General features: G+C 39.4%; 1 protein-coding gene across 2 annotated transcripts in view; it reads left to right on the top strand.

The window, feature by feature from the left end:
- Positions 1 to 25,875, top strand: part of NLK (nemo like kinase) — a 152,775-nt gene extending 126,900 nt beyond the window's left edge. The window contains exons 6-11 of one of the 2 annotated variants that reach the window (XM_028519104.2): positions 1,747 to 1,956; positions 4,936 to 5,037; positions 12,019 to 12,105; positions 20,678 to 20,876; positions 21,813 to 21,906; positions 24,100 to 25,875. In XM_028519104.2, the coding sequence (XP_028374905.1) occupies positions 1,747 to 1,956; positions 4,936 to 5,037; positions 12,019 to 12,105; positions 20,678 to 20,876; positions 21,813 to 21,906; positions 24,100 to 24,154 (747 nt within the window). In that variant the 3' untranslated portion in view covers positions 24,155 to 25,875. The remainder of the gene's footprint in view (positions 1 to 1,746; positions 1,957 to 4,935; positions 5,038 to 12,018; positions 12,106 to 20,677; positions 20,877 to 21,812; positions 21,907 to 24,099) is intronic. The other variant, XM_028519105.2, reaches the window with a different exon arrangement.
- Positions 25,876 to 26,101: the final 226 nt, after the last annotated feature.

Here is a 26,101-nt window from a genome sequence, read left to right as displayed (position 1 = left end):
AGCGCGGGCTGGGAACCAAAGTGTCCCAGGTTTGATTCCCAGCCAGGGTACATTCCTGGGTTGCAGGCCATAACCCCCAGCAACCGCACATTGATGTTTCTCTCTCTCTCTCTCTCTCTCTCTCTCCCTCCCCCCCTTCCTTCCCTCCCTAAAAATAAATAAATAAAATCTTTAAAAAAAAAAACAAAAAACATTACAGTAAAACATTTCTTTTAAGTTAGTATTTTTCATATTATAAATATATTGTTTCCTATGAAGCACAAAAAAAGATAATTTTGCTGGAATTCTCAATATCTTTTTGGTTGATCATGAAAGCTTTTGGTTCTGGGTTTAACTTGTCTTCCAGATAAATTGCCAACATGACTCCATATCAGACTGATGTTTTTAATAGAGGGCTTGCTTTGTATGTAGCAAAACACTTTTTGGTGGGGAGGTGGCTCTGGTTTGTTTGTTTGTTTTTTTAATATAAGTACAAGAAAGATAGAGGAAAGTGGGTATAAGTTTTTCACTTTGGTTTGGTTTTGTTTGGTTTTAAAAGATATGCTAAAAATTCATGGAAAAATAAGAGTTTAAAATATGTTATTGAACCCTGGCCTTTGGGAGGATCTGAATATCCCTATATACCAACATGAATTCATTTGATGGGACCAGACATAATAAATTGAAGACAGAAAGAGAGGGTTGTCAAAATTAGGAGTAATTTTTTCTTTACTTGAAAGTAGTGGTATTTTAAGGTGCCAAACTTTGTTTTGAATAAAATCTTATGCTGGAACCTCAATGTAGAAAACAGACAACATGTATTGTTGTGTCACTTATATTGACTCATGAAGTTAATCAGTGAGAACCCTGGGGCTTAGGTGGCCATTACTGTCTTATCTCATCCTCAGTGTGGGCAGTGTGAGCTGTGGTGGCCCAGTATCAAGAAAATCTTGATTCCTGAAAATAAGCAAAAGTTGGCTGGCACTGTGGCTGTTTACTAACAGCTCACCTTGCAATCTCAGCATATTTTTCAGTTAAACAGAAATAGCAAGAAAAGATTTATTCTTAGTTCTACATATTAATTAACCAGCCTTTCTCATTGACTGTTATGTCTCCAGGTTCTAGCATATTGTCTAAGAAAACATACAGGCACTCAGTTAAATATTTATGGCATGAAGAAATGTATGAACCTGGTAGCACTGGTACCACAGTGTGCTACATTTTGACATTTCACATTTGAGTGTTAATTAGTATTTTAAATAAATACAGGTATTGTTTAGGTACAGTGTTTATGGAACTCCTGAAGTAACTCCTCAGAACTATATTTAGCAGGACTCAGTTTGAAACCCATAGTTTTAAAGAAATTTTACTATATATATTCTGTAAAGATAAAGAACATAACTCAGGAGGCCTTCAAGATACACCTTTTTTTTCCCCTTATAATATCTTCCTTGATAAGCCCCAGCCTTGAAAATGGATAGCTTGGTTTCTACATTAAACACAGAAATACACATTCAGGTGTTTTCTTTTGATTTAGTTACCAGTCAAAGAGAGGTGAGATACATGTTTTTAAGATATATCATTTTACATAGAAATGTGGAAGTTTCTTCCCTCTCTTACAAATAAGATCAAATTCTATATTGACAAATATTCTCTACCTATATCTTTGAAAACTATTCAAAGTTCAAAAGTCTATCAAGATTTTGTTGTTTTGTTTCACTTTACCATTTGTCTGTTTGACATATTTTGGTAATCTTTTCTATTTAGATCTGTGATTTTGGATTGGCCAGAGTGGAAGAATTAGATGAATCTCGTCACATGACTCAGGAAGTTGTTACTCAGTATTATCGGGCTCCGGAAATCCTAATGGGCAGCCGTCATTACAGCAATGCTATTGACATCTGGTCTGTCGGGTGTATATTTGCAGAACTACTAGGACGAAGAATACTGTTTCAGGCACAGAGTCCCATTCAACAGGTATGATATCCCTTTAGGCTTCCGAAGCTTCCAGTTCTGTTACAGATTTAAAGGAAAAGTCATATTGCATACATGTGTTGGACTTATTGTCCTGTCTAAATTGGTTTAGCAAATTCAGATTCACTTAAAATTCAGAAAGTTATGAAATAGATTACAGAGAGATTCATTTTATAACTTACAAGCCTATTAGAGGGAGCATTCACTATAGTACATGTGCTAGTGCACGGCAGGATGCTGCTGGGGACAATGTGCACAGGTAACATTTTCCGTTGTTAGAGGGCCTCTGTTCTTTTGACTGAATGGGTCTGACTTGAAAATGTATATGGTGACTTAGTGTACTTTATGCTTAGAATATAAATTTTGAGTGTTGGTTTCTTTAAGTCTAAACATTTAGAACATTTCTAACCTTTATCACAGGACTAAAATATTTAATTATGTCAAAGTACATCAGAAGCTGATTAAAATGTAGCTTTAACACACCATGATACTTTCATTGTCTGCCTTTATAGATAATTCATTATTACACATTTTCTTGGGATAATTTCTAAGTATTTTTATTGATAAATTTTAATAATAATATTTGCATGAGAATAATGTAACAATGATGAGCTCATGCTGTGGAATCAAATAGGTGGGTTCAAATCCTAGTTCTGCCACTTCCCTATCTATTACACCTTGGGCAAGTTAAACTGTTCTGAGGATTGTTATGCAGATTAAATGAAGTAGTAAAGTTGAAAATAAGGCCTGGCATTCAATTAGAAAATAGGATGGTGGTGGCATGCCAGGATGCTAGGGATACAGCAGTAAATAAGACACAGTTCTTGCCTTTGTGGAACTTTCACATGAGAGAGAAATTAAATAAGTAAACAAATAAATACAGTCCTAAGTAATGATACATTCTATGAAGAAAAATCAAACCAGGTTAGGGATGGAGAATGATGATGGAGCAGAGCAGTGCTAAAGAATTCTCTAAAGGAATAACATTTGAGGAGTGACCCAAGTGGAAGGGAGGGAGCAAGGTCCCAGGGAAGAGTACTGCAGGAAAAGGGACAGCCAGCGTAATGAAGCCCCTGAGGCAGGAACTGCTGTGGCGTGTTGGAGAGATGGCATGATCACGGAAGAGCATGTCGGAGCTGAGTTCAGAAAGAGAGAGAGCCTGACCATGGCAGCCTGATCAAGACTTTGGATTTTATTCTTTGCAAAGTGTGTTGGAAAGCTGCATGAAGGTTTTGAGCAAGGGTGTGTTTAGATTTGATTGATCACATTTTAAAAGATCACCCTGACTACTGTGTGTCTTTGTACATAATTCATGTACTTGACCAAAAATGGAATCATTTCTTTTTATTCTCTTTCTACGAAGAGTTGTTAACTGATTCATTAGAAACTATATATGCTGTGATCAACATTTAAATTTATATCTCTGATATATATTCAAAGTCTGCTTTTTTTTAAGTTTACATCTTCAAAATTGATCCTAGTGATAAAAACTTATAATTTAATGCTAAGTACTATTGACAGTATCCATTTCATTGTTCAGTACTTTTGGAAAGTGGAGTTTAACAGACTTGCCTGTAAAACTATAATTATCATATCTGGACATAAGAAGCTGCCATACAGAAAAGCTGAAGTAATATATTAAACAAGGATCTGGGATTGCTGCTGAAAAGAACATATAAAGGAAAGTGTGAAGCAACTGCAGTGGGATTCAGATACCTCATTTTTTAGAGAAATACATAGGCCTTGAGTTTGCCAGTGAGAGGTAGCCACTGAAGGAAAGCTCAAATCTATCGTTGGTGTATTTGGGGGTGAAATGTCAAGATGTAAAATGGAAAAGGAGTAATTTCTAAATGGAAGTAATTTTCTGTAGCACTTTTTTGTATCTTTGGGAAATAAGTAGCTTACGTGTTGCAATGCCAGACTTCATTAAAAATGTTTCTCATCCATGGGTCTGACCCATTTAATACAGTTTTCTGACTGTACCCATTTGTTTTCATGAGCATGTCTTCCCCTTCTGCCTTTGAGTGTAGTTGTTAGAGGTCCAAAAGTATCACCAACACATTTCCCCAAAAAACTTTGCATAAAGAGCTTTACTTCTATGCAAAACAAGCTACTTAAAGATCTCCCTGATTCTGGAGGGCAGTGGTACTGATGGTGCCCTCCCATTTAGATGAGTGTGGGAGAAACTCATGCTTTGTATTTGGCAACTCCCACGCCAGGAAGAGCTATTTTCTAGGTAAGAATTTTCCATTTTGAAGGAATTCTAATGAAATGTTATTTCTAATTAGGTTATGAGGTTACAACAAATATGGCACTACAGAACATTGCGAAGGTGCTTTGGTACTTACAAAGACTTGTTTGTGAGAAGACCATTTTTATCGGGCTCTTTTATTGTGTCCACTAACTAAATGTAGCCTTAGCTGATGATATGGTTGGATCATGAGTACCTCCGTTTCTGGTCAGTGTAACATATTTCTAGCATGACGAGAATGTAAAGGGGTGTGTGACTGTCTCAAATGTTGACAGCCTAGCTTTAATTTCAGGTATAAATCTGTACGTATTTACTAAATCACAGCTGCCTGATATGTGGATTATTTCCTGAATCTATGTGAAACATCAGAATCTATTCATTAACTATTTGAAAATAATAGTCATTAGCCATCAGCTAAAGGGCAGTTCACCTCTGCAAGGATCATTAATGCTGTGGGACCAAGACACAGGGCAGATACATGCAGACTCCTACATTACTGTAGCCTTAAAAGGCCATGTTTGCCAAAACGTGTTTTCTATATTTCTACCCTATGGGGTCCTGATAAACATTTTTATGTTTTCTTTAATAGTCTAAAAAGTGAAAGCAGGAGCTCCTACTAGTTAATCTGGAACTCACCTTAGGTTTATTTCCCCAAAATTTGGTCCTCATCTCTAATGAAAAGTTGTTTTCATGAGCTTGCTGTATCCATCTGTATTTCGTGTTTCCTGTAGTTGGATTTGATCACAGATCTCTTGGGCACACCATCACTGGAAGCAATGAGGACGGCTTGTGAAGGCGCTAAGGCACACATACTCAGGGGTCCTCATAAACAGGTAAAAGAAGGAAGGGGTATCTGTATTTAATAACCATCTCTTCAGGCAGGATTTTCCTTCCAGTAGAATAGTGAAGTGAGGATTTTTAAACAAAATCGTTAACTTGTAAGTGTTATTTATTCTGTATGTCATGTCCATAACTAAGAAAATGTTAAATATTGCCCTAGCTGGTGTGGCTCAGTGGATTGAGCACCGGCCTGTGAACCACAGGGTGGCCAGTTCAGTTCTCATTACATGCCTGGGTTGCAGGGCCATTTCCCCAGTAGGGGGCGCACGAGAGGCAACCACACACTGATATTTCTCTCCCTCTCTTTATTCCTCCCTTCCCCTCTCTCTAAAAATAAATAAATAAAATCTTTTTAAAAAATTATTACTACTTCATTAATATAAGTTGTTATAATGATAAAGAGATAGTAGATGCAAGGACAACATGTAATAGTGTCTGACATTGTAAACATTTAGTAAATATTAACACCTGTGTGTCTCAGTTGGTTGGGCATCATCATTCTGCAAAGTTAAAAGCTGCCGCTGGTTCAATTCCCAGTCAGGGCACATGCCTGGGTTCAGTCCCCAGTTGGGGTGTGAACAAGAGGTGGCTGACCAATGTTTCTCTCTCACAGCAATACAGTGAACACATATAGAAGTGGAACAACAAATCAGTGTATCTCTTTCCCTCTCTCTCCTTTTTTCTCTCTCTCAAATCAATAAATAAACATTTTTTAAATTTTTTTGCTGAGAGTTAGTCATCCTTAGCTACCTCCCACACCATCCCAGTCTCCTCTGGGTGAATTAGATAGTATCTTTCCAGACATGTTTTTCTATGCATTTGTTTACGTATATTTATATAAACAGAAATATGTACTTATATACTGTTGTTTGTTAGGACTTCTTGAAAGCTATAGATATACAGGAGAACTTAATTAAGTATCTTTTTAAAGTCACAAATGACTGCTTCAAACTGACTTGTGTTGGTTGATCAATATACACATTTCCATGCTGTGTTACAATTAGAACTCTTTCCAGTGAAACTCAGTTAAACCAGTTTAAGCAGAAAGGGAACTTACTGGCTCATGTAACTGGAAAGTCTTGAGTTCCAACTGATTTCTGGCCCTGCTGGCTTCAGGTAGTCAAGTGATGTTCCATACCAGGAATCCGACTCTTTCCTTCCCTGTTTTCCTGGGTGTTGGCTTCATTCTCAGACAGGCTTTCCCTTGCATGTTGGAAAAATTTGGAACCAGCAGACCAGGCCTTTGTTCTACTAGCATAACCAGAAATAATATTTGGAACTTCTGATTCAGTTAGGAATGTGTTTGGTTATAAGTAATAGAAAATCATGCTTACAGTGGTTAAAAGAAAGAGGAGTTGGACTTCCGGCCACGATGGAGGCATAGGTGAACACACCGTACCTCCACGCACAACCAAAATAGGGATATACACAATTTAGAAACAGAATAACATGCAGAAATTACAGGAAATTTATCTGAATGGAAGTCGGACAACCAAGAAATTGAATTAGACCCGTGCATCCAGACCGATAGGAGGGGCGTAGATGAGCAGCCAGGCACGGGTCGAGGCACAGAAAGCAGAGAGTGGTGGGACTGGGCACATAAGGCATCCGGGGGCATGCAAGACCTCAGTGGGTGGACCCTGAGTGTGCAGGCAGCAGCTGGCAGACCCCAGCCCAGGGGTGGCAAACGGCAACCAGCAAACCCACTGAGACGGTAATTGTAGAGCAAGGTAGTATGCGCAACCCAGGATCCCAGCGCTGGGAAATAGAGCCTCGGGACACTGATTGAGGTCACCTGTGGTTGAGGTGCACGGAGAGACACCCAGCCTCAAAAGGGAGGTCCTTGGAGGGTCCCACGGTGTGCACAAGCCCTTCCACATGGGAATTGGCACCAGAGGGGCCCAGTTTGCTTGAGGGAAGCAGCAGAGGGGACTGAGGTCCCACAGAGAACGGAGCAACTGCCATTGTTCCCTCTCGGACCCCTCCCCCACATATAACATCACAACCCAGTGACTGGAGTGCCCTGCCCTGGTGAACACCTATGGCTCTGCCCCTTCTGTAACAGGTGCAACCAGACAGAGAGAGAGAGAGAGAGAGAGAGAGATGGCTCAAACAGAAGAACAAATCAAAGCCCCAGAACCCATCATTTTAAGCGACTGAGAGATAGCCAACTTATCAAATGCACAGTTCAAAACATTGGTGATCAGGATGCTCACAGAATTGGTTGATTTTGGTTGTAAATTAGATGAACAAATGCAGGCTACGATAAGAGAAATTAAGGAAAATGTACAGGGAACCAATAGTGATGGGAAGGAAACTGGGACTCAAAACAATAGAGTGGACCAGAAGGAAGAAAGAAACAACCAAACAGGAAAGAATGGAGAGATAAGAATTCAAAAAAAGGAGGAGAAGCTTAGGAACCTCCAGGACATCTTTAAACATCCCAACATCAGAATTATAGGGGTACCAGAAGGAGAAGAGGAAGAGCCAGAAATTGAAAACTTATTTGAACAAATAATAAAGGAAAACTTCCCCAATCTGGCAAAGGAAATAGACTTCCAGGAAGTCCAGGAAGCTCAGAGAGTCCCAAAGAAGTTGGACCCAAGAAGGAACACACCAAGGCACATCATAATTACATTAGCCAAGGTAAAAATAAAGGAGAGAATCCTAGAAGCAGCAAGAGATAAGGAGACAGTAACCTACAAAGGAGTTCCCATCAGACTGTCAGCTGATTTCTCAGAAGAGACCTTCCAGGCAAGAAGGGGCTGGGAAGAAGTATTCCAAGTCATGAAAGGCAAGGACCTACATCCCAGATTGCTCTATCCAGCAAAGCTTTCATTTAGCATGGAAGGGCAGATAAAGTGCTTCTCAGATAAGGTCAAGTTAAAGGAATTCATCATCACCAAGCCCTTATTTTATGAAATGTTAAAAGGACTTATCTAAGAAAAGATTTAAAGAAAGTATGTACAGTAAAATGACAGCAAACACAATTATTAACAACCACACCTAAAATAAAACCAAAAGAAACTAAGCAAACAACTAGAGCAGGAACAGAACCACAGAAAGGGAGATCACATGGAAGGTTAGCAACAGGGGAGTGGGAAGAGTAGAGAATAGGAAAAGGTACAGAGAATAAGTAGCATAGATGGCAGGTATAAAATAGACGGGGAGGGCAAGAATAGTATGGGAAATGTAGAAGCTAAAGAACTTGTGACACGTGGACATGAACTAAAGGGGGGAATGTGGGTTGGGAGAGGGTATACAGGGTGGAGGGGAGTGAAGGGGGGAAATGGGACAACTGTAATAGCATAATCAATAAAATATATTTTAAAAAAAGAAATAGGAGTTCATTTTTTTTTAATATGTGGCCTCCCAGGTGTAAGACAGGCAAAAAAAAAAAATTCTGTCTCATGTAATGAAGGTAAATACGGGAGAAGAGGACTGGGGGTATGTGTTGGGTTAGCCCGTCCACGACCCTAACTTGTTTTAGACCATGTGCCCATCCTGGAGCCAGTCATGGTGCCCAGGGGAATAGGTCATTTGATATCCCAGGCCAGGGTCTAGTGCCATCCATGGAGTTGGGATAGAAGTCAAGGCCGGCCAAGCCATGTGAGAGTGAGAAGAGAGTGGTTCCCTAAAGGTCAGGGAATACTGAGAGGACAAAAACACTGTACAGTATTTTTTACTTATTGTCCTTTTTCTACAACTCAGAATCTTGGATGAAAAGAATCTTAGCTGTCACAGCCCGAGTAAGTATCTATTTAAGTAGATACTTGTTGAGGTACTGACCCGTTGATAGGATTAAAAAGTCTAATTTAGTCATTCTGTTCACCTCCTTTAAGATTTTCATTTTTCCTCAGATTGTTCCCAGCTAAGTGTGTCAGAAATAGATACAGTATTTTCACTGAAGTTAAAATAGTCCTGTCTCCTGCCCTACCTTACATTTAATAGAACCAGAGTATGTTAGAGAGTTCATTTAGTTCAAACTTCTTATTTTTTCAGGTGGGAGTTTCTTTTATGTAACCCCAGAGTGCTTACCCTTGTGCACTGTGCATTGTGTGTACTCAGTCAGTGTTGCTGGCTGAGTACACAGCTTCTTTGCTGCCCCATGAAAACTAAGAGGAGCATCTAACAGGAATCACAGAGGCTCGCCACCTTGGCTGCAGGGCCAGCACTCTGCAGTTGGCTTACGACGACTGTGGTACATCCATTTAGGACCTCTCACCCAAGTCCAGAAGCTCATCTTTGCTTCATTTCGCTGACAATTAATCAGTCATTAAAAGAGCACTCTTTATAACCCTTCCTGTCCTCATGATTCAGCACTGGCACCCACTCACTCCTGCATTGCTAAGTGACTTATAAATGTGCAAACAAAATGGACTGGTGTATTTTTAAAAGCGGGGAAGTGATGTATGTAATGTTAGGGGAATTGGCAAAAAAACTTTTTTCCAAGTGAGATAGTTATGGCATATTTTTAAGCATACTGTTTTTTCTCTTATTCAAAGTGATTCCACTACACTTGATGAGAAACATAAACTTGTCTAGTTCTGATACCCTGCGCCCAACTGGTTTCAACCATAATGGCTGGTGAATTAGAAGGAAAGATAATTGAATTTGAAATGCAGCATCTCTAACATTATATCTTTCCTGTGGGGTCAATGCTAGGAATTAAATTACTAATGATTATCTTAGTGGAAATGTATCGACATGACTGAACTGACTATTCTTTTTCTCTGTGCCTCTTTTTTTTTTAAGATTTATTTATTTTTAGACAGAGGGGAAGGGAAGGAGAGAGAGGGAGAGAAACATCTATAGGTTGCCTCTCCCTCACCCCCACCAGGGACCTGGCCCACAACCCAGGCCTGTGCTGAGTTGAATTGAACCAGCAACCTTTCCGTTTATGGGATGATGCCCAACCTACTGAGCCACACCAGTCAGGTGTCTCTGTGCCTCTTTAACATGCACATAAACCCAGAAAAAGAGAAAGCATGTAATATGACTGTCCTAGGATAAAATTAAACTTAGCCTTATTTTTAGCATATCTGTTGGGTTGTACTTCTGTAAAGAAAGATTCAGTTTGGGGTTGGAGGGGTGTTTAAAATTTCAGGTAGTCTTAACATCCACTCGTTTGATTTTCATAAGCTCCCTGTCTCATATCCAGATGTCCTCAAGTCTTACAAATTTTGCCTTTTAATTTGTCCCCTATCCTGCATTCAGTTGGTTCTGGAACTTCTTGGTTATGTTTTCCTTGCCCACCAGAGAGGTGTTATTTATCTTTGTTGCTCCAGAACCTAGCCCAGGACCTGGCATTTGGATGTGATGTTGGTAGGAAGGCAGGCCTGTGCTGCTGCGGCCTAATAGATGAGAAAGCCAAAGTTCAAGTGATCTACCCAGGGCTAGTGATAGCAGAGTTAGAATTTGAACCCACGTACTCTTGTACTCAGTCCAATATTCCCATCTCTAAGCTGTACCTCTGAAAATAGCATGAGGTATAGATTCACTTTGGAAAGTGGAAAGGAAAGAATTCCTTGTGGTGAGACATTTGAGTCCGTAAGAATTGGCTGGAATTTGACTGCCAACCTGCACAAGCCAGTGAAAAAAGAGGACAGCTATGCAGTCAAACCAAGAATCTGAATCTTTTAAGAGTATCAAAGTACTTCATTTTACATAACAAAATCCTTAGGGAGAAATACATATCTGTTGAGGTATAAGTTAAAAGCTCTTCCTTACACTCTATACACATACACACACACACACACACCTTATCTTGACTAATACAAATAATTTCAGAGCCACCACAGACTTATATATTTTTAACAAAAAATACTTCTCTACCTGCAAACATATAAATGTACCAAGTCTACAAATATTTGAATGCCAGCTATATATGGGTTCTGTGTACATACAGCTTTTTATCTGTAGTAGTCTGGTCAAATAATACTAAAGTAAACTTGAGATCATTTAGTCCAACCTCCTCATTTAATACTTAAGAATACTAAGACTCAGGTTGATTTAGCTAATTTGTTAGTGAACTAGAACCCCTGTCTCATCTTATACCCATCCCATCTTACCTCTGTTACTCCTTGATCCTGAAGAAAACTTCTGCAAGTGAGTGATTACCTCCTGAGGGTTCTGAAGTGTCCAGTTCTTGTTGGATTTTCCTATGTGGCTTTCTTGGGAGGTGGCAGATATGTAAATCTTGTAGCAAGATTCTGAGGCTGTGATCAAGATACAATGAGACTTTTTAGTGTCACTTATATGACAGACAGAGCAGTGATGCCATTCACCTGTTCTGTCCCAACTCTCCAAGCAGTGAAATAGAAGCTTTATAAGCTCTGGCTTTTCAGGTCATCGTAAGAGCCTCCTCCTTGCCTCAGTGCAAGAGGGTGAGAGATGGGCATGTGGACATGCCTGCCACTTAGGAAAGGCAACTATTGATTGAGAAATCAAGGCAAAATAGGTGGACCCAGTGAAAACAGTGGCATGCTTTCTTAGAAGATTCTGTAATATCTTAAGTGTCTTACAGCTCCTTTAGGACTGGTGTTTTAGCAGCTTTGTGGTAATGTTGCCATAAGACAGAGTTCACATGCTTGCTTTTTGCAGCTTAAAGGCTTAACTTTGCATGTAGCCAAGGAATTAAATCCTTTTTCTCCCACTCCTAGGAATGTTTGGTCTTTCTTTCTTGCCAAAGCATTTACAGTACAAGGCTAATGGGAGCTCCATATTTACAGGATTAGCTTTTATTTTCCATAGCTTTAACCTCCAGTTCATAATCATGCAAAAAAAAAATGCTACTGGAAATCTGTGACTATTATTGTTTTTAAAGACTGGTTAATGAGGGAAATATTTGTTCCCTTTGAGTTTTGACTTATATGCATACATTTTTTGAGCTGGGTATTTACCATGTCATAAATTAGCTATACTCGAATCTACTTATACTCATTTACATATTTGAATTCTTTATTTTTTCACAGCCATCTCTTCCTGTACTTTATACCCTGTCTAGCCAGGCTACACATGAAGCTGTTCATCTCCTTTGCAGGATGTTGGTCTTTGATCCAGTAAGTAGTGTTTATTTTTATATTTTGTAATTTAAAATACATTTGTTACAAGAAAAATGTCAAGAGATGGACAGTGTATATAATGATTTTTCGAAAGATAAACTTCCAGTTTCATGTATATCATGCTCACTCATCACACAAAAGTTTGATCATTAACACATAAGAGCTGAGGTGAAGAGAGATAAGGAGCTAACTGTGCCATCCTTATTTATTTCTATTTGTAGAAGAAGTTTGACACCAAGTTAAATCAAGGGAAAAAATATTAACATTATTTGAAAAACTTTGCCCATTATACCGCGTAAGGGAATGTTTACTCTTTAACTTGTTGTCATGGTAGTTTTTCCAAAAGCCATTTTTGGGCTTTTGGACTTGACTCTTTTGACTCAGTTCTGCTCTTCATTTATTCATTCATCCAAACAATACTTATTACTCACATCTCTGCCAATAACTATTGTCAAAAAAGACTAAAAAATGGAAGCATTTTTATTATATTTTATTGATTATGCTATTACAGTTGTCCTGATTTTTTCCCCTTTGCTCCTCTCCACCCAGGACCCCCTACTCCCTCGGACAATTTCCCCCACCATTGTTCATGTCCACAGGTCATGCATATATAAGTTCTTTGGCTATTCCATTTCCTACACTGTACTTTACATCCCCATGGCTATTGTGTAACTACCCATTTGTACTTCTTAATCCCCTCCTCTCCTCACTCATTCCACCACACTCTCCCTTCCATCTGCAACCATCAAAATACTGTCTGTATCCATGATTCTGTCCCTGTTCTTGTTTGCTTAGTTTGTTTTTCAGATTCAATTGTTGATAGAATTTTATTGTGCATGGTTTTGATTTTATTCTTTTTCTTAAATAAGTCCCTTTAACATTTTATATAATAATGTTTTGATGATGATGAACTCCTTTAGTTTTTCCTTGCCTGGGAAGCTCTTTATCTGCTTTGATTCTAAGTGATAGCTTTGCTGGGTAGAGCAATCTTGGTGATAGGTCCTTGCTTTTTATGACTTTGAATATTCCTCGTAACCTGTAAAGTTTCCTTTGAGGAATCAGCTGGCAGTCTTATGGGAACTCCCCTGTAGGTAACTAACTGCTTTTCACTTGCTGCTTTTAGCATTCTCTCCTTATTTCTAACCTTTGACATTTTAATTATGATGTATCTTGGAGTGGGCTCTTTGCACCCATCTTGTTTGGGACTCTCTGTGCTTCCTGGACCTGTGTATCTATTTCCTTTGCCAACTTAGGGAAGTTTTCTTTCATTGTTTTTTCAAATCAATTTCCAGTTTCTTCCTCTTTCTCTTCTCCTTCTGGCACCCCTATGATGCAAATGTTGGACCTCTTGAAGTTGTCCCAGAGGTTGCTTATACTATCCTCATTGTTTTGGGTTCTTATTTCTTCTTGTTGCTCTGATTGGTTGTTTTTGCTTCCTTATGTTCCATGTCATTGATTTGATTCTCACCTTCATCCACTCTACTGTTGATTCTCTGTAAATTGTTCTTTATTTCAATTAGTGTATCATTTGTTCATGACTGGATCTTTTTTATGTTGCTGAGGTCCTCACTAAGTTCCCTGAGCATCCTATTAACCAGTGTTTTGAACTCTGCATCTGATAGATTCCTTATCTCCATTTTGTTTAGCTCTTTTTCTGGAGTTTTGATCTGTCCTTTAATCTCGTCCATGTTTCTTTGTCTCCTCATTTTGGCAGCCTCCCTGTGTTTGTTTCTATGTATTAGGTAGAGCTCCTTTGACTCCCCTTCTTGGTAGTGTGGCCTAATGTCATAGGTGTCCTGTGGGATTTAGTGGCACAGCCACCCCTATCACCCTACCCGGGTACTCGAGGTGCACCCTTTGTGTGGGCTAAGTACACCCACCTCTTGTAATTGACCCTTGACTGCTGTTGGCAGGTCAATGGGAAGATTTACCCAGGCCAGTCAGCTGCAAGGATTGGCTTTGACCACTTATCACCAACCTCTGCCCTGCATGGGGGATCAGCTTTGCAGGCGCTCGGTGGGGTGGTAGTACTCTGACATCTGTAGCTGTGCAGTGGGTACGCTCACCCTGGAGTTCCTTGGGTTGTGTAGGCCAAAGACAGCCCCTACCTGTGTTTTGCTTGAAGTCACCATGCTGAGCTATAAATCAATTTGAGATGGCTGCTACTTATGCTGGGCTTGGAGATTCCCAGGCAAAGCCAAGCTGTCAATCAAATCTAGGCTAACTGCTGCTAGTGCCAGGCCTGGGACCACTTCATAAGAGGTATAGAGGCCTGAGGGCTTGCTGAGGTTGGCTGTTACTTATTTGAGAAGATTTAGGAAGTTTTGAAGCATGAGCCAAGACCAGCCATCCATATGGAAAAGCAGCTTGGGTAGGCCCATAAGTTGGGTGGCACAGAGTCTCTGGAGATCTCCAAGGCGGGTCAAACAGTGTTAGCCAGGTTGATAGAGTCTCAGGTATGGCACCAACTTGCCAGCTCTGTGGGGGAGTGTTTAGAAAAGGGACAATGGCCTCTGCTTGCCTTGATGCTAGGCACTTGTCTCCCCCTGTGTACCACTAGTAACTTTCAAGCTGCTACCCCTGGTGCTGGAGCTTAGAGGGAGTGAGTCTGAGTAGGTGAATCCGTGTGCGGGTTTTTTAAGAAGTACTGCTTGGGACTCCAGCACTTTCTTCCACCAAGTCAGTCCTCACTGGTTTTTGCAGCCAGAAGTTGTGGGGACTTATCACCGTGGGCTGGGGGCCTGGTATGGGCCTGGGACTCCTCACTCCCAAGATAATCCTTCCTGAATTCTTACCTAGCACACACGGGTGAGGGACCAACCTCTCTGTGTCTCCGCCCCTCCTACCAGCCTGGGTGGATGTGGTTTCTTTAATTCTGTAGTTGTCACACTTCCATTCAACTTGATTTCTGCTGGTTCTGAGTGATGGTTGTTCTCTATTTTAGTTGTAATTTTGATGTGGTTGTGGGAAGAGGTGAGCCATGTCTGCCTGCGCCACCCTCTTGACAAGAAGTCAAATTGGAAGCATTTAGAAAAGAAAATTTTACTTGCCAACAGTACAAGAAAATCACCAAATACAAAAACAATGGGTATTTAAAGGGGGAAAAGACTCACAAAGTCAACAGTTATTACATTTTCATTGGTCTGTTTGTGATGAGAAAGCAGCGACTGTCTCACATGAGTATCAAATCCACAAAGGTCAGAACTATCTGCACATCAGCATAACAAAAATCAGGGATAAAAATGTTTTGTTAGGGAGTCCATGTTTGTGAGAAACAGTCAAGGTTTATTATTTGCGGTGACCAGAATCAATCAGAGCGACAAAGTTATTTTTGTTACATTTCAGGGTGCATAGTAGATCTTTGTTTGGTGTTTGTTTTTCTGTTTTTTATTTACTTTGTTATGTCAGGTGCTTAGTTATACAGAAGCAAGACAAAGTGGCAATTCTCAATTCCACAGTCCCTCCTTGTGGTCAAGTTCCTGCCATTAAGGACAGTGCCAGCCACATAACTTACTCAATGAGATAGTGATTTAGCATCATTAGTTTGGTATTTTGTTTTATTTGGCAAGTTTATCTACATAGCTATCAGAAGATGTTGATTAATACATAAAGACCTTTTGTATGGTTAACAAAACTAGAGCCACATGAACTTCAAGCTTCAGAGGTAATTCAGTCTGCCCATAGAGGATTTTGTAAAGGCAGGAATTCACTTTTATGTGTCAGAAATATCTTAGTCTCTTTATTAGTTCTATTTCAATTAAGAACGAAGAACCATGTACCCGTAACTCACCTGTACTGGGTTTTTCCTGCAGTACTGCTGTCTGTAAGATGTCCCCTTTCTCAGAGACCCCATGTCTGTTAACGCTCCTGACCTGCCAGGAGCTCGTAGTCTTTACAGCCTTACAGCTGGAAGGTCCTCCGTCACAGAGCAGATACCATGCACGTTATCCTGGGAGGCCTTTAGACATCAGCTCTGCATGGAAACGTAGTCCTTATTCCTTAGTACTGGGATTGTCACACCTAATCTAATGAAACGTGGTGTCATATTTACAAGTCAGATATATCTATAAGAAGGAGGTAAGATGTATCTGGTAAAGGGAACAGATTCTTATTGAACTTAAGTAAATAACTACTTAGTCATTAAAAAATAATAGAGGAATTTAGTTAAGGCACACTACATAATATTTAACCGTTTTTATCATCATCTTTTAGAATAAGGCCAACCAATAAATGTAATTTTTTAACAATTATTATTTTTAAATTGGCATGATGCTGTATTAGTTTATGATTACCATTTTAAAAGAATGTTTTAACCTGTTAAATTGAGGGTTAGCAATAGAATATTAACCATAGTTAAATCAGTTTATTTAGTCTATTTAGACTGCAGTAATTAATTAATTCTTATTTTGTTGATCTTGGGTTAAACAGTCTATTGCCACGTGTCTGCTGCTGGACTGAAACATTCCGGATATCCTGACTCAGTTACTTGGTTCAATCTAAGAAGTGGCTCTCTGTGGTGATGATGTATTATACTCATTAATTTATGCCGTGAAGACAATGGTCAGGAATACCATCTGATAACAGTCCTTTACTGAGGTCCTCATGATATTTCTTAAGGAATACTCAATTCCTGATCTTTTGCTTGTAGCAGGAGAGTGTATTTAGGCAAATATAAGAAAAAAGCAGCAACTGTCTATCAAAGAATGATAAGATTAAAGGTCGCTGGTTCTTTTATTATAATAATACCAACAATATTGGAGAGAATGGGTTATAACAATAAATTTATAAAGTGTAATCAACTATTACCTCAAAATAGTGAAGACATTAGCCCTGACTGGTATGGCTCAGTGGGTTAAGCATCATCCTGCAAACCAAAACTGGTCCCCAGTTCAATTCCCAGTCAGAGCACAGCCCTGGGTTGCAGGCCAGGTCCCTGGCTAGGGGCGTGTGAGAGGCAACCAAATGATGTTTCTCTCACTCTCTTTTTCCCTCCCTTTCCCTCTCTCTAAAAATAAATAAAATCTTTTTTTAAAGACATTAAACAAATCTCCAGAGACCTTAATCTATCTAAAGGCAGTAGTTACAAGCATTATTTTTAAAGCATAACAGTAATTATTAGGAATTTAGAAAAATTATTCACGTTTTCCCCTTGACAAAATCACACCTATTATCTTGCATACACATCTTCCTACCACACAGAGTATTTTACATTCTTTAAAAAAATATACGTGTGTAGCCCTGGCTGGTGTGGCTCAATTGGTTGGAGAGTCATCCCTACACCAAAAGGCTGGGGTTTCAATTCCCAGTCAGGGCACATGCCTGGCCATTTCAATCCCTGGTCAGGGCGCATATGCAAGGCGTCCGATGGATGTTTCTGTCTCTCTCTTTCTCTTTCTCTCTGTCTCTGTGTCTCTTTCTCTTCTCTCCCTCCCCCCGTCCCTCTCACTATAAAATCAATAAACATTTTTCAAATTTGTTTTAAAATATGTGTAGTTGAACCCCAAGATATATACTTGCACAATTTTTAGCCATTAGCTACTCTATAATGTATTAATGAAGAGCCCAGGTATATTAAAGTATCCAAAGACCAAGTATTAAATTAATATTAGTAGTCTTAATGTTAACTGAGAATCAAAAGATTAAAATTTAAGTTGATACATTAAGTCCTTATGATGTGTAATATTCTAAAAACTAATTTCTTTTTAGAAAGAAATTAGCTGTTACCATTCATCTAATTTAGTTGAACACATAATTTTGAAATTCCACAATCTTAGACTATTAGTTTATCTAACCATTAAAACCAGCAGGAAAAAAAGGCAAATTCAAAATGATTAGGCTTTTTGAGAGAAATTAACCCAAAAGTTGTATAAACTAGAATATTCTGCATACTATTATTTGTACATGGCAATATAGTCAGGAAGGAAACAGTTTATTTTTGCATATGCCATTTTTTTCTATTATAGTTTACATTCAATATTATTTTGCATTAATTTCTGTTACACAGCATAGCAGTTCAACAATCATAATCATATACTTTACAAAGCGTTCCCCCTGATATTTCCAGTGCCCATCTGGCATCACACATTTGTTATATTATTGACAGCATCTCCTATGCTGTACTTGACATCCCTGTGACTATTTTGTAACTGTCCATCTGTACTCCTCAGTCCCTTCACCTTTTTCACCCAGTCTCCCAAGTCCCCTCCCAAAAACAGATGTTTTCAAATTTTTGTAAGTATTAACTTAGATTTATTTGAAGAGTCGTTTTGCGTAGAAATATCACATGACCTCTCTATCTTACACAGTTATATATTTTGCTTCATACTTTGTAACCTAGTACCTAGGGTATTATTTTAACTCACAGGTAAAGCTTTTTTAATCTTCAAGTTACAACTTGAGAAAGAAAATTTTTCTAAGAGCTAACATATTTAATATGCAAGGGAGAATAATGTTTTTAAACAATCTTTTCATTTCTTGTTGTCTTCAATGTGTTAATATTCTTTCTAAAAGCCAGTTGGAATGGGAGTTTGCTCCATTTTAAGAGATATCATAATATGATACATTAACTCCCTTCCGAAGTGTATTAATTTGTTTACTTAGGAATATTTTATATTTATAAAATGGAAATTTTTATCAATTCTGTCAAAACTAGAAGAGCCAACTATGATAAAGCAGCAGAATCTAGGGTAGAAACAACTGGCCATATCTGCTACAATGTTGATCGGCTTAAAGGAACGAGGTACATACGATATGCACTTAAGATGTGTAGGGCATAATTAAGCACCATTAGGTCCTTCAAAAGAACGCCATGACTGAAAATCAGATTAAGTGTGTGATTTATTTCTCAATGTAGCAGGACATTTTTTTTATCCTTTTGGTGTCCGTACCTTTACAAAATGACTGTCTCCTTTCTTTGACCTTGTTTCAGAAGTTCTAAGTAGACTTAAGTTGGTTAGAGAAATGAAAGGTGATCACTGCATGCCAGGGATTTGAGATGCTTTCTGTTCACAGGCTTCTCTTAGGTAAGACCCTTCGGAAGCCCTCTGACTAGTGCACAGAGATCTTCCCGATGCAGAGCATGCTATCGGTGGTTGGGAAAACACCAAAATCTTTTCAACCTTGCATTCTCAAATTTCGGGAAATATCAGAGTCCTCAGACATACAGACAGAGAAACAAACAAAAGATCAACAGGAAAGTCAGATTCCAGCTGCTAGTGGCAACTCACGGGGCCCCAGTTTCTGACACCTGCCACCTGACAGAAATGACTTAATGGTCAGATGACAGAATTAAAACCCAGATTCAGTCACTGCTTCCACCAGTGTGGACACGATGAGCCGTGTTAAGTCGGAAACAGAAATAGAGTTGGCCAAGAACCAGACTTAAGTGAACAAAAGCCAGAGAGCTCAGTCCCACACGTGAGACTGCCAGAGACACTCAGCATGGAGGAGCCCAGTCCCAGGCGAAGTGTACTGTCAGCCAGCTAGTTTCTTCTGGAGAGGTTCTGACAGCAGACCTTCATCCCAGTGCTGCCACCTCCAGAAGTATCTGGACTCATTTAGAAAAAAAAAGGAAAAGTTCCCTTGCTAAGTTAATCAGACTTTGGGTCACCAAATACAAAAACAATGGGAACAAAACCAAAGTTGCCAAGTTTACATTGCCTGTTCGGGGAGGGCGGACGGCAGCTTTCCTTTGCAACTGCCACATCCTGAAAGGCCAAGATGCCTTTTAACGTCAGCACAGGAAAACGTTGGAGATAAAAATGTTTTGGGGGAATCCAAGTTTATGGGAAATAGTTAACATTTTGTATAATCAGTCAGGATGATTGGGGTTTTGTTTGTTGGGTTTATTTGTTTGAATGCAAAATGGTTTGGTTTTTTTTTAATCATGTGAAGCATTTGATCATATTGGAAGTGAGGCGGAGTCTCAGTTTTTCTGCTCTCTCCTATTGAATCCATCCTTAAATCCTTTAAAATTCACTTCTCTCGGTGGTACTTATATGTCCACCAAGCTCAGCTTTTTACCAACCTGAAAACTGGATATGTTAAGTATTCTGATCCGAAGTGTCAGAAAACTACAGGCTGCTGATACTCAGACTGAGATGGGTAGTAGAACCTGGCGTTCAGACCGTTATCTGCTGCCTGACTCCAACAGCTTTCAGATGGGCCTTTGCCCTAGTTGATTTGGTGCTTTAAGAGAATAAGTTCCGAGCAGCTTTGTAAAATTGCCACTGTGATCACATCTCTTCTAAAGGCTGACGCATGTTTAGAAAATATAACTGTTATTTAAAATGCAAACTTACCCCTTCAAAGCATTACGTATTTAAATGTCATGATTTGTCATTTTTGCCCCTGCATACATTTATTGCACTGTAGGAACTTTTCAGGATCTTAGCAGAAAGTCACCTCATACTCTCTCAACTGCTGCTTTACCTACCTCTGAATTCAGTTATCCCTCTTAACACAGGATATACCATAAAATATAAGCAGTTACTATGTCTTATAAAGATCCTGTGTAGACAGTCATGTTTATCTGTGGTGTTGATGTGCTGGTCTCTGAATTTGATTGCAGTCCAAAAGAATATCCGCTAAGGATGCCTTAGCCCACCCCTACCTAGATGAAGGGCGACTACGATACCACACGTGTATGTGTAAATGTTGCTTTTCCACTTCTACTGGGAGAGTTTATACCAGTGACTTTGAGCCCGTCACCAACCCCAAATTTGATGACACTTTTGAGAAGAACCTCAGTTCTGTTCGACAGGTTAAAGGTGAGTGTCTTTTTTGACCTTCAGCCTGGCGAGATCACTAGTAATACTTCTTATCAGGTGGCCGTGAAAAGCTGGGACCTGGATGGTGACCAAAGCTACTCTGTAGGTTTATCTCACAACCTTGTGTATGGCCCTGTTGTCCAGGGTTTGTGTGCCAAAAAAGCTGTGTGTGTTACAAAAATGCTGGTTTGATGTTCCATCCAGGGGATGGAAAAAAAGGAATGAATCTTTTTTTTCTTGTTTTCAAAGTTCATTTATTTAATAACTAGCACTCTATATATTTAATATGTATTCACTCAGTGCAATTTATTTCATTGAATGAAATACATTGGACTTTTTAGTATAACATGCAAAGTTTTTAAAAAGATAAATACCCACTGAGGGAATCATTCCATGGATGATGACAAGAGAAGGAAATTTCTGCTAGACTCGTAAAATTTCCTAATACAATCTCCTATGGGGTAAGGTGGGGAGGGAGTTTTTTGGACATCCAAAATTCTGAATGATTTGAGTGTGTGCTCTAGGACATTTTAAGAGACAGACTAGTCCCCAAAGTAACCAGCCCCCAAACAGTGTACCTAAACATCATGGTTTTTCAACGGATTTTCAAAAAGGCAGTAATTACCAGTAATTTAGACAAGTTCACTCATAATGCCAAACCCTGTGGAGTCACTCAGTTTATGGACCGTTTTGCTCTCCCACTGTTGGGACTTCTGCCCTGTGTGATGCCACTTTGGGGTTTTTGCCTGTGTTGAGCAGCAACTGTCACTTTGGTTTCGGGAAAGTCCCGCTGGATTCTGCCTGATAGATGGCGTGCGTCTGATTTAATAAGCCAGTAGGAAAAGCTGCTCTGATGCCGGCTAGCATTAGCTGAGAACCCACTGCTCCCAGGCCTGCAAACTGGCGTGCCTTATGTGATGTTTGTTTTCTCCACAGAAATTATTCACCAGTTCATTCTGGAACAGCAGAAAGGAAACAGAGTGCCTCTCTGCATCAACCCTCAGTCTGCTGCTTTTAAGAGCTTTATTAGGTAACTATATGTATGTAATTCTTCCTTCCTTGTTGGAATTAAAAGGATGCCATTGTGATTTTGTTACTCAGCATATTCTGTTTTTATTTAGATTAGGTAACATAGATAAAAGGTCCAACAGAAAGTTTCTGTTATGAACTTTGGCTTTAGTCCAAGGCATACTAAAATGGAAGCCTTAGTTTTTACACTGCGGCCAATTCAGTGCGGCCACTTGGGCAGCCTTTTCCCAGATGATCATTGTGCCGCCTGATCGTGTACGTGGGGGTCCTCCCGGGGCAACAGTGCAGCCACTGTCCTGGAGTTAAGACATGTCCTTCGGGGCTCCCACTACCACCCCCACCACCGCCATAATAAGTGCAGGCAAGAAAATCGTTTTTTATAGGTAGACTGCCGGTTTGTCCTGTGGGCTTAGGGCTTAAAGAGCTATAAGCCTGCTTTAGAACCTAGCAAGCCTCATTCTGTTTGTCCTTTCCTTCTCAGTCTCTTTTTCCCTCCCTCCTTGTATCAGTCAAGGTTCAGACACTAGAAAGAAACCACACCCAGTAAAATTTAATAACCAGAAGCATTAACTAAGGAAAGAGAATGAACAAGGAAGAAATGAAGAACTTACAGGAGGCCCCTTGGGTGGACCTCTTTGGGGATGATGTGGTTGTCAGAGACTCGCCCCCTTGAGGGTGGTGCAGAAACTTCCAAAAGTGGGGACAGAACTTGTCCATCGAAGAGACTGCTGGGTTGCAGAGAAACTTGCCAGAATGTGTGGGTAGACCAAAGCCAGGCCTTTCACATTAAAAAAAAGAAAAGGCACACCAGAATCAGGAAGGGCAGCTGCTTCCTAATGCTATGGCCTTGCAGTGCCTTCCCAGCACCCTCTGTCGACAAAGGCTAGCGGCAAGCCGGGTGGCAAAGGAGACGTGCCAGCAGGGTCTGGCTCCGGGATCACAGAGCAGGACAGAGAAGGGTGGATGCGGGTCTGAGAGGCCGTGCCCTTGCTCCTTCCTTCCCCACCTGCCTTTCCCCTCCTTTCCCCCCTCTTCCTCCCTCCTCTCCCGGCTTCTCTTTCCCATCCCCTCACCTCTGGTTTAATTGGCCTTGGTGTGGTATTTAAGTTAACCAAAGTCAAGATTTTTTGTTCCCTGGCTGGCATAGCTCAGTGGATTGAGCACGGGCTGGGAACCAAAGTGTCCCAGGTTCAATTCCCAGCCAGGGTACATGCCTGGGTTGCAGGCCATAACCCCCAGCAACCGCACATTGATGTTTCTCTTTCTTTCTCTCTCCCTCCCTCCCTTCCCTCTCTAAAAATAAATAAGTAAAATCTTTTAAAAAAAAAAGATTTTTTATTAAGAATTTTTAAATCTGGGTGACTTTCATTTATTCTATGGATATGTCAGTAAAATAAGGGATTAAGTTGTATTTTTATTTATCTGTGGTTTAAAATTACTTTGTTTTAATTTTTTCCCCTAAGAGTCAGTGACCCAGTCAATCAAGTATTTTTAATATCTTTCCAGGTGCAAGTTACTCATTATTCTGGGCCCCAGGGGAGCAAAGTGGTAACACACACTCCCTCATGTTTATAATCTAGTTGGCAATGTTACACAGACATGTGAAATAACTAATAAAACAAATCTGTGGGTAACAAATGCCAAATGATTATCCATTACTATTCAATTAATACTTGGTAGAGTTTATGAGGCTCATTCAAAATAGGTTCTCAGTAAACGCCACTGTATTTTCAGAGGCTACTCTTAAATGGATAATTCTGCATCCTTCAGGATTATTTTTCTGATTGATTATAAGTGTTATTATTTACAATAGCTGCCATTTACTTTATATTATGAAACAGGCACTGTGGAAGCATTGCACATGCATTATCTCGTTTATTCATCACAATAGCGTCACTCCTTCCCAAAAGAGGAGAGGTGAAAGTTTGCTGTGTCACACACCTAGTAAGTGACATGTGGTTTTCAAGGCCGTGTATTTCTTAAGCACTGTACCATGTCGTCTCACTAACACTGTAGATCCTTAAACAATTTGGAACAAATGCAACTTGAGAGAAGTTAAAAGAAACAGAAATGAAAGTCCACAACTGGACTTCACAATTTTTTTAAAGGAAGAAAAGAAAACAGGCAGCTGGGAGTTGCCCTTTGCCCTTTGTGATGTCACCAGCGTTCTCACCGTGTCTCCATTTTCTTCCAGTTCCACTGTTGCTCAGCCGTCCGAGATGCCCCCATCTCCTCTGGTGTGGGAGTGACGGTGGACGATAATGTACTACTGAAGATGTAATGTAGCTTTCCACTGGAGTCTGGGATTTGCAATTCTGGAGGTTAATCATGCTTGTACTGTAATTTTACTAATGAAGTTTTAAATTAACAACCACTACTTGTATGATATGAATAATATTTAGAAATGTTACTAGACTTTTAATCTTGTAAAGTGGTTGTGCTTTTAGAAGAAAAATATTTTACCCAGAGTTGCACATGTTTTATGAATTTAGTGCAGCTGTTATGGCTCACCTCAGAACAAAAGAGAATTGAACCAAATTTGGGAGTTTGGGGTTTTGTGTTTTTGTTTTGTTTTTCTTTTTTAAAATGAAGTGAGATTGTTCACACACATACACACACACAGAAGACAGTCATACCTTTTGATATTTGAGCCATTCCTGAAAATTATGGGTTTTCTAAAATGAAAGAATCTAGAAACCTTGCCTGCGACCAATCATGGAGCCACGTGAGCGGATCGTGGCTGCACTGGGGGGAGGGGCATGCCACCTAATGATCAAGCCCTATAATTAGCTTCTCATTAGAGCCGTGACGGTGATGTGTGCTGTCTCAAATCCAATGTTGTGGGTAGAGAGAATGAGTTTGTGACTAGGAGAGACTAAACTTCTGTTTTCCTTACCCAGTATAAATATATATATATATTTAATCTATTTTTATTAGAAGTTTTTCTGCTCTTTCTTACATAAAAGAACCCCCAAGCATGCATCTTTCATGTGTGTAAATAATTCATTTCTGGGCTAATTTCAAAAGAATCCCAACATTGCTGTATAGAGAGAGAACTAGCTTGCACATTTTAGGTCTGTGAAATTTTGTGAGACTTTTCCTGCACTGGACAATAAAAATAAATAAATAAAAGACAAAAACAAATTTTAAAAAAATTTAAAGCCACAAAAAAAAGGCACATAGGGAATTATGTCAAATGTGTTTGTGTCCTTAGGCAAAGCTGTGGGAGTCTTGAAATGTCACAGTAGTAAATAACTTATTACTTTTTGACAAACTCTTTCTTCTGTTGGAACACTGAACCCTTCTGTGCATATGTATATACGAACACAAATCGAAGGCCTCTACCTCCTGGAGTTACACAACTTGGCTTGTTTACCTCCACATGCTGATGATGACTATTTTTTTTTTTTAAGTTCAGTGTGGAGACTTGAAACTTGAATGTCCCTTCCAACTTTTATATTAAAAATAAAAAGACAAGAAAATTGAAGATCGTTTTTCACCTGTACAAGGAATACTAATGGATCGTCTTAAAATTGGTTTAGGAAAAAACCTTGGTGTGTGTTATGGACAGTTAACTGTTAAAGTTATTGTAAGTTATCTGTATTTAGCAGAGAGTATTTTCATCTTGAGTGATCTGAGCTGAATTTGAAGACTATTAATAAGTTATGTTTGGAAGTTTTAACTTCAATGAAGTAATTATTTGCTGTGAAAGAAACAAACATTACTAAACAAAGATGGTGCAATATCTTTGTTTTTTTTTTATGAGGCTCCTGAGAATCAACCCAACTGAAGCATTTCAATTCACTTGAATGAGAAACGTGTTTAGTATCAAAAGAGCCCAAGAAGACACTGGTGTGAAAGGTACAATCTCAGAGGTTGGTCAGTTACCGTGGCACACTTACTGGTCACTTTGTACAATGTAGATTTGAAGTACAGTGGTGAAAACATTAAATGTGACATTTGAAAAAGATGTGTCATCTGTTTATTTCAGTTCCTTTTTGTTTGTTTGTTTTCTCTTCAGTACAGCTTGTCTATACTGAATTTGCAAAGTTTTTAAACATTTCCTATTTATATTCCTGCTTAGATCTTTGAGGAAATTAGATGTGCTTTTTAAATATCTTCTGAGAGCCCTGGCCAGTGTGGCTCAGTGGGTTGGGCGTCCTCCCGCAGCAGAAGGTCACCGGGTTGATCCGAGG

Source organism: Phyllostomus discolor, chromosome 8 (assembly GCF_004126475.2).
Source record: "Phyllostomus discolor isolate MPI-MPIP mPhyDis1 chromosome 8, mPhyDis1.pri.v3, whole genome shotgun sequence".
In the NCBI taxonomy this organism is placed as follows: domain Eukaryota; kingdom Metazoa; phylum Chordata; class Mammalia; order Chiroptera; family Phyllostomidae; genus Phyllostomus; species Phyllostomus discolor.
The sequence above is the reverse complement of the archived record's forward strand: the minus strand, read 5'-3'. Positions and strand labels throughout refer to the sequence as shown.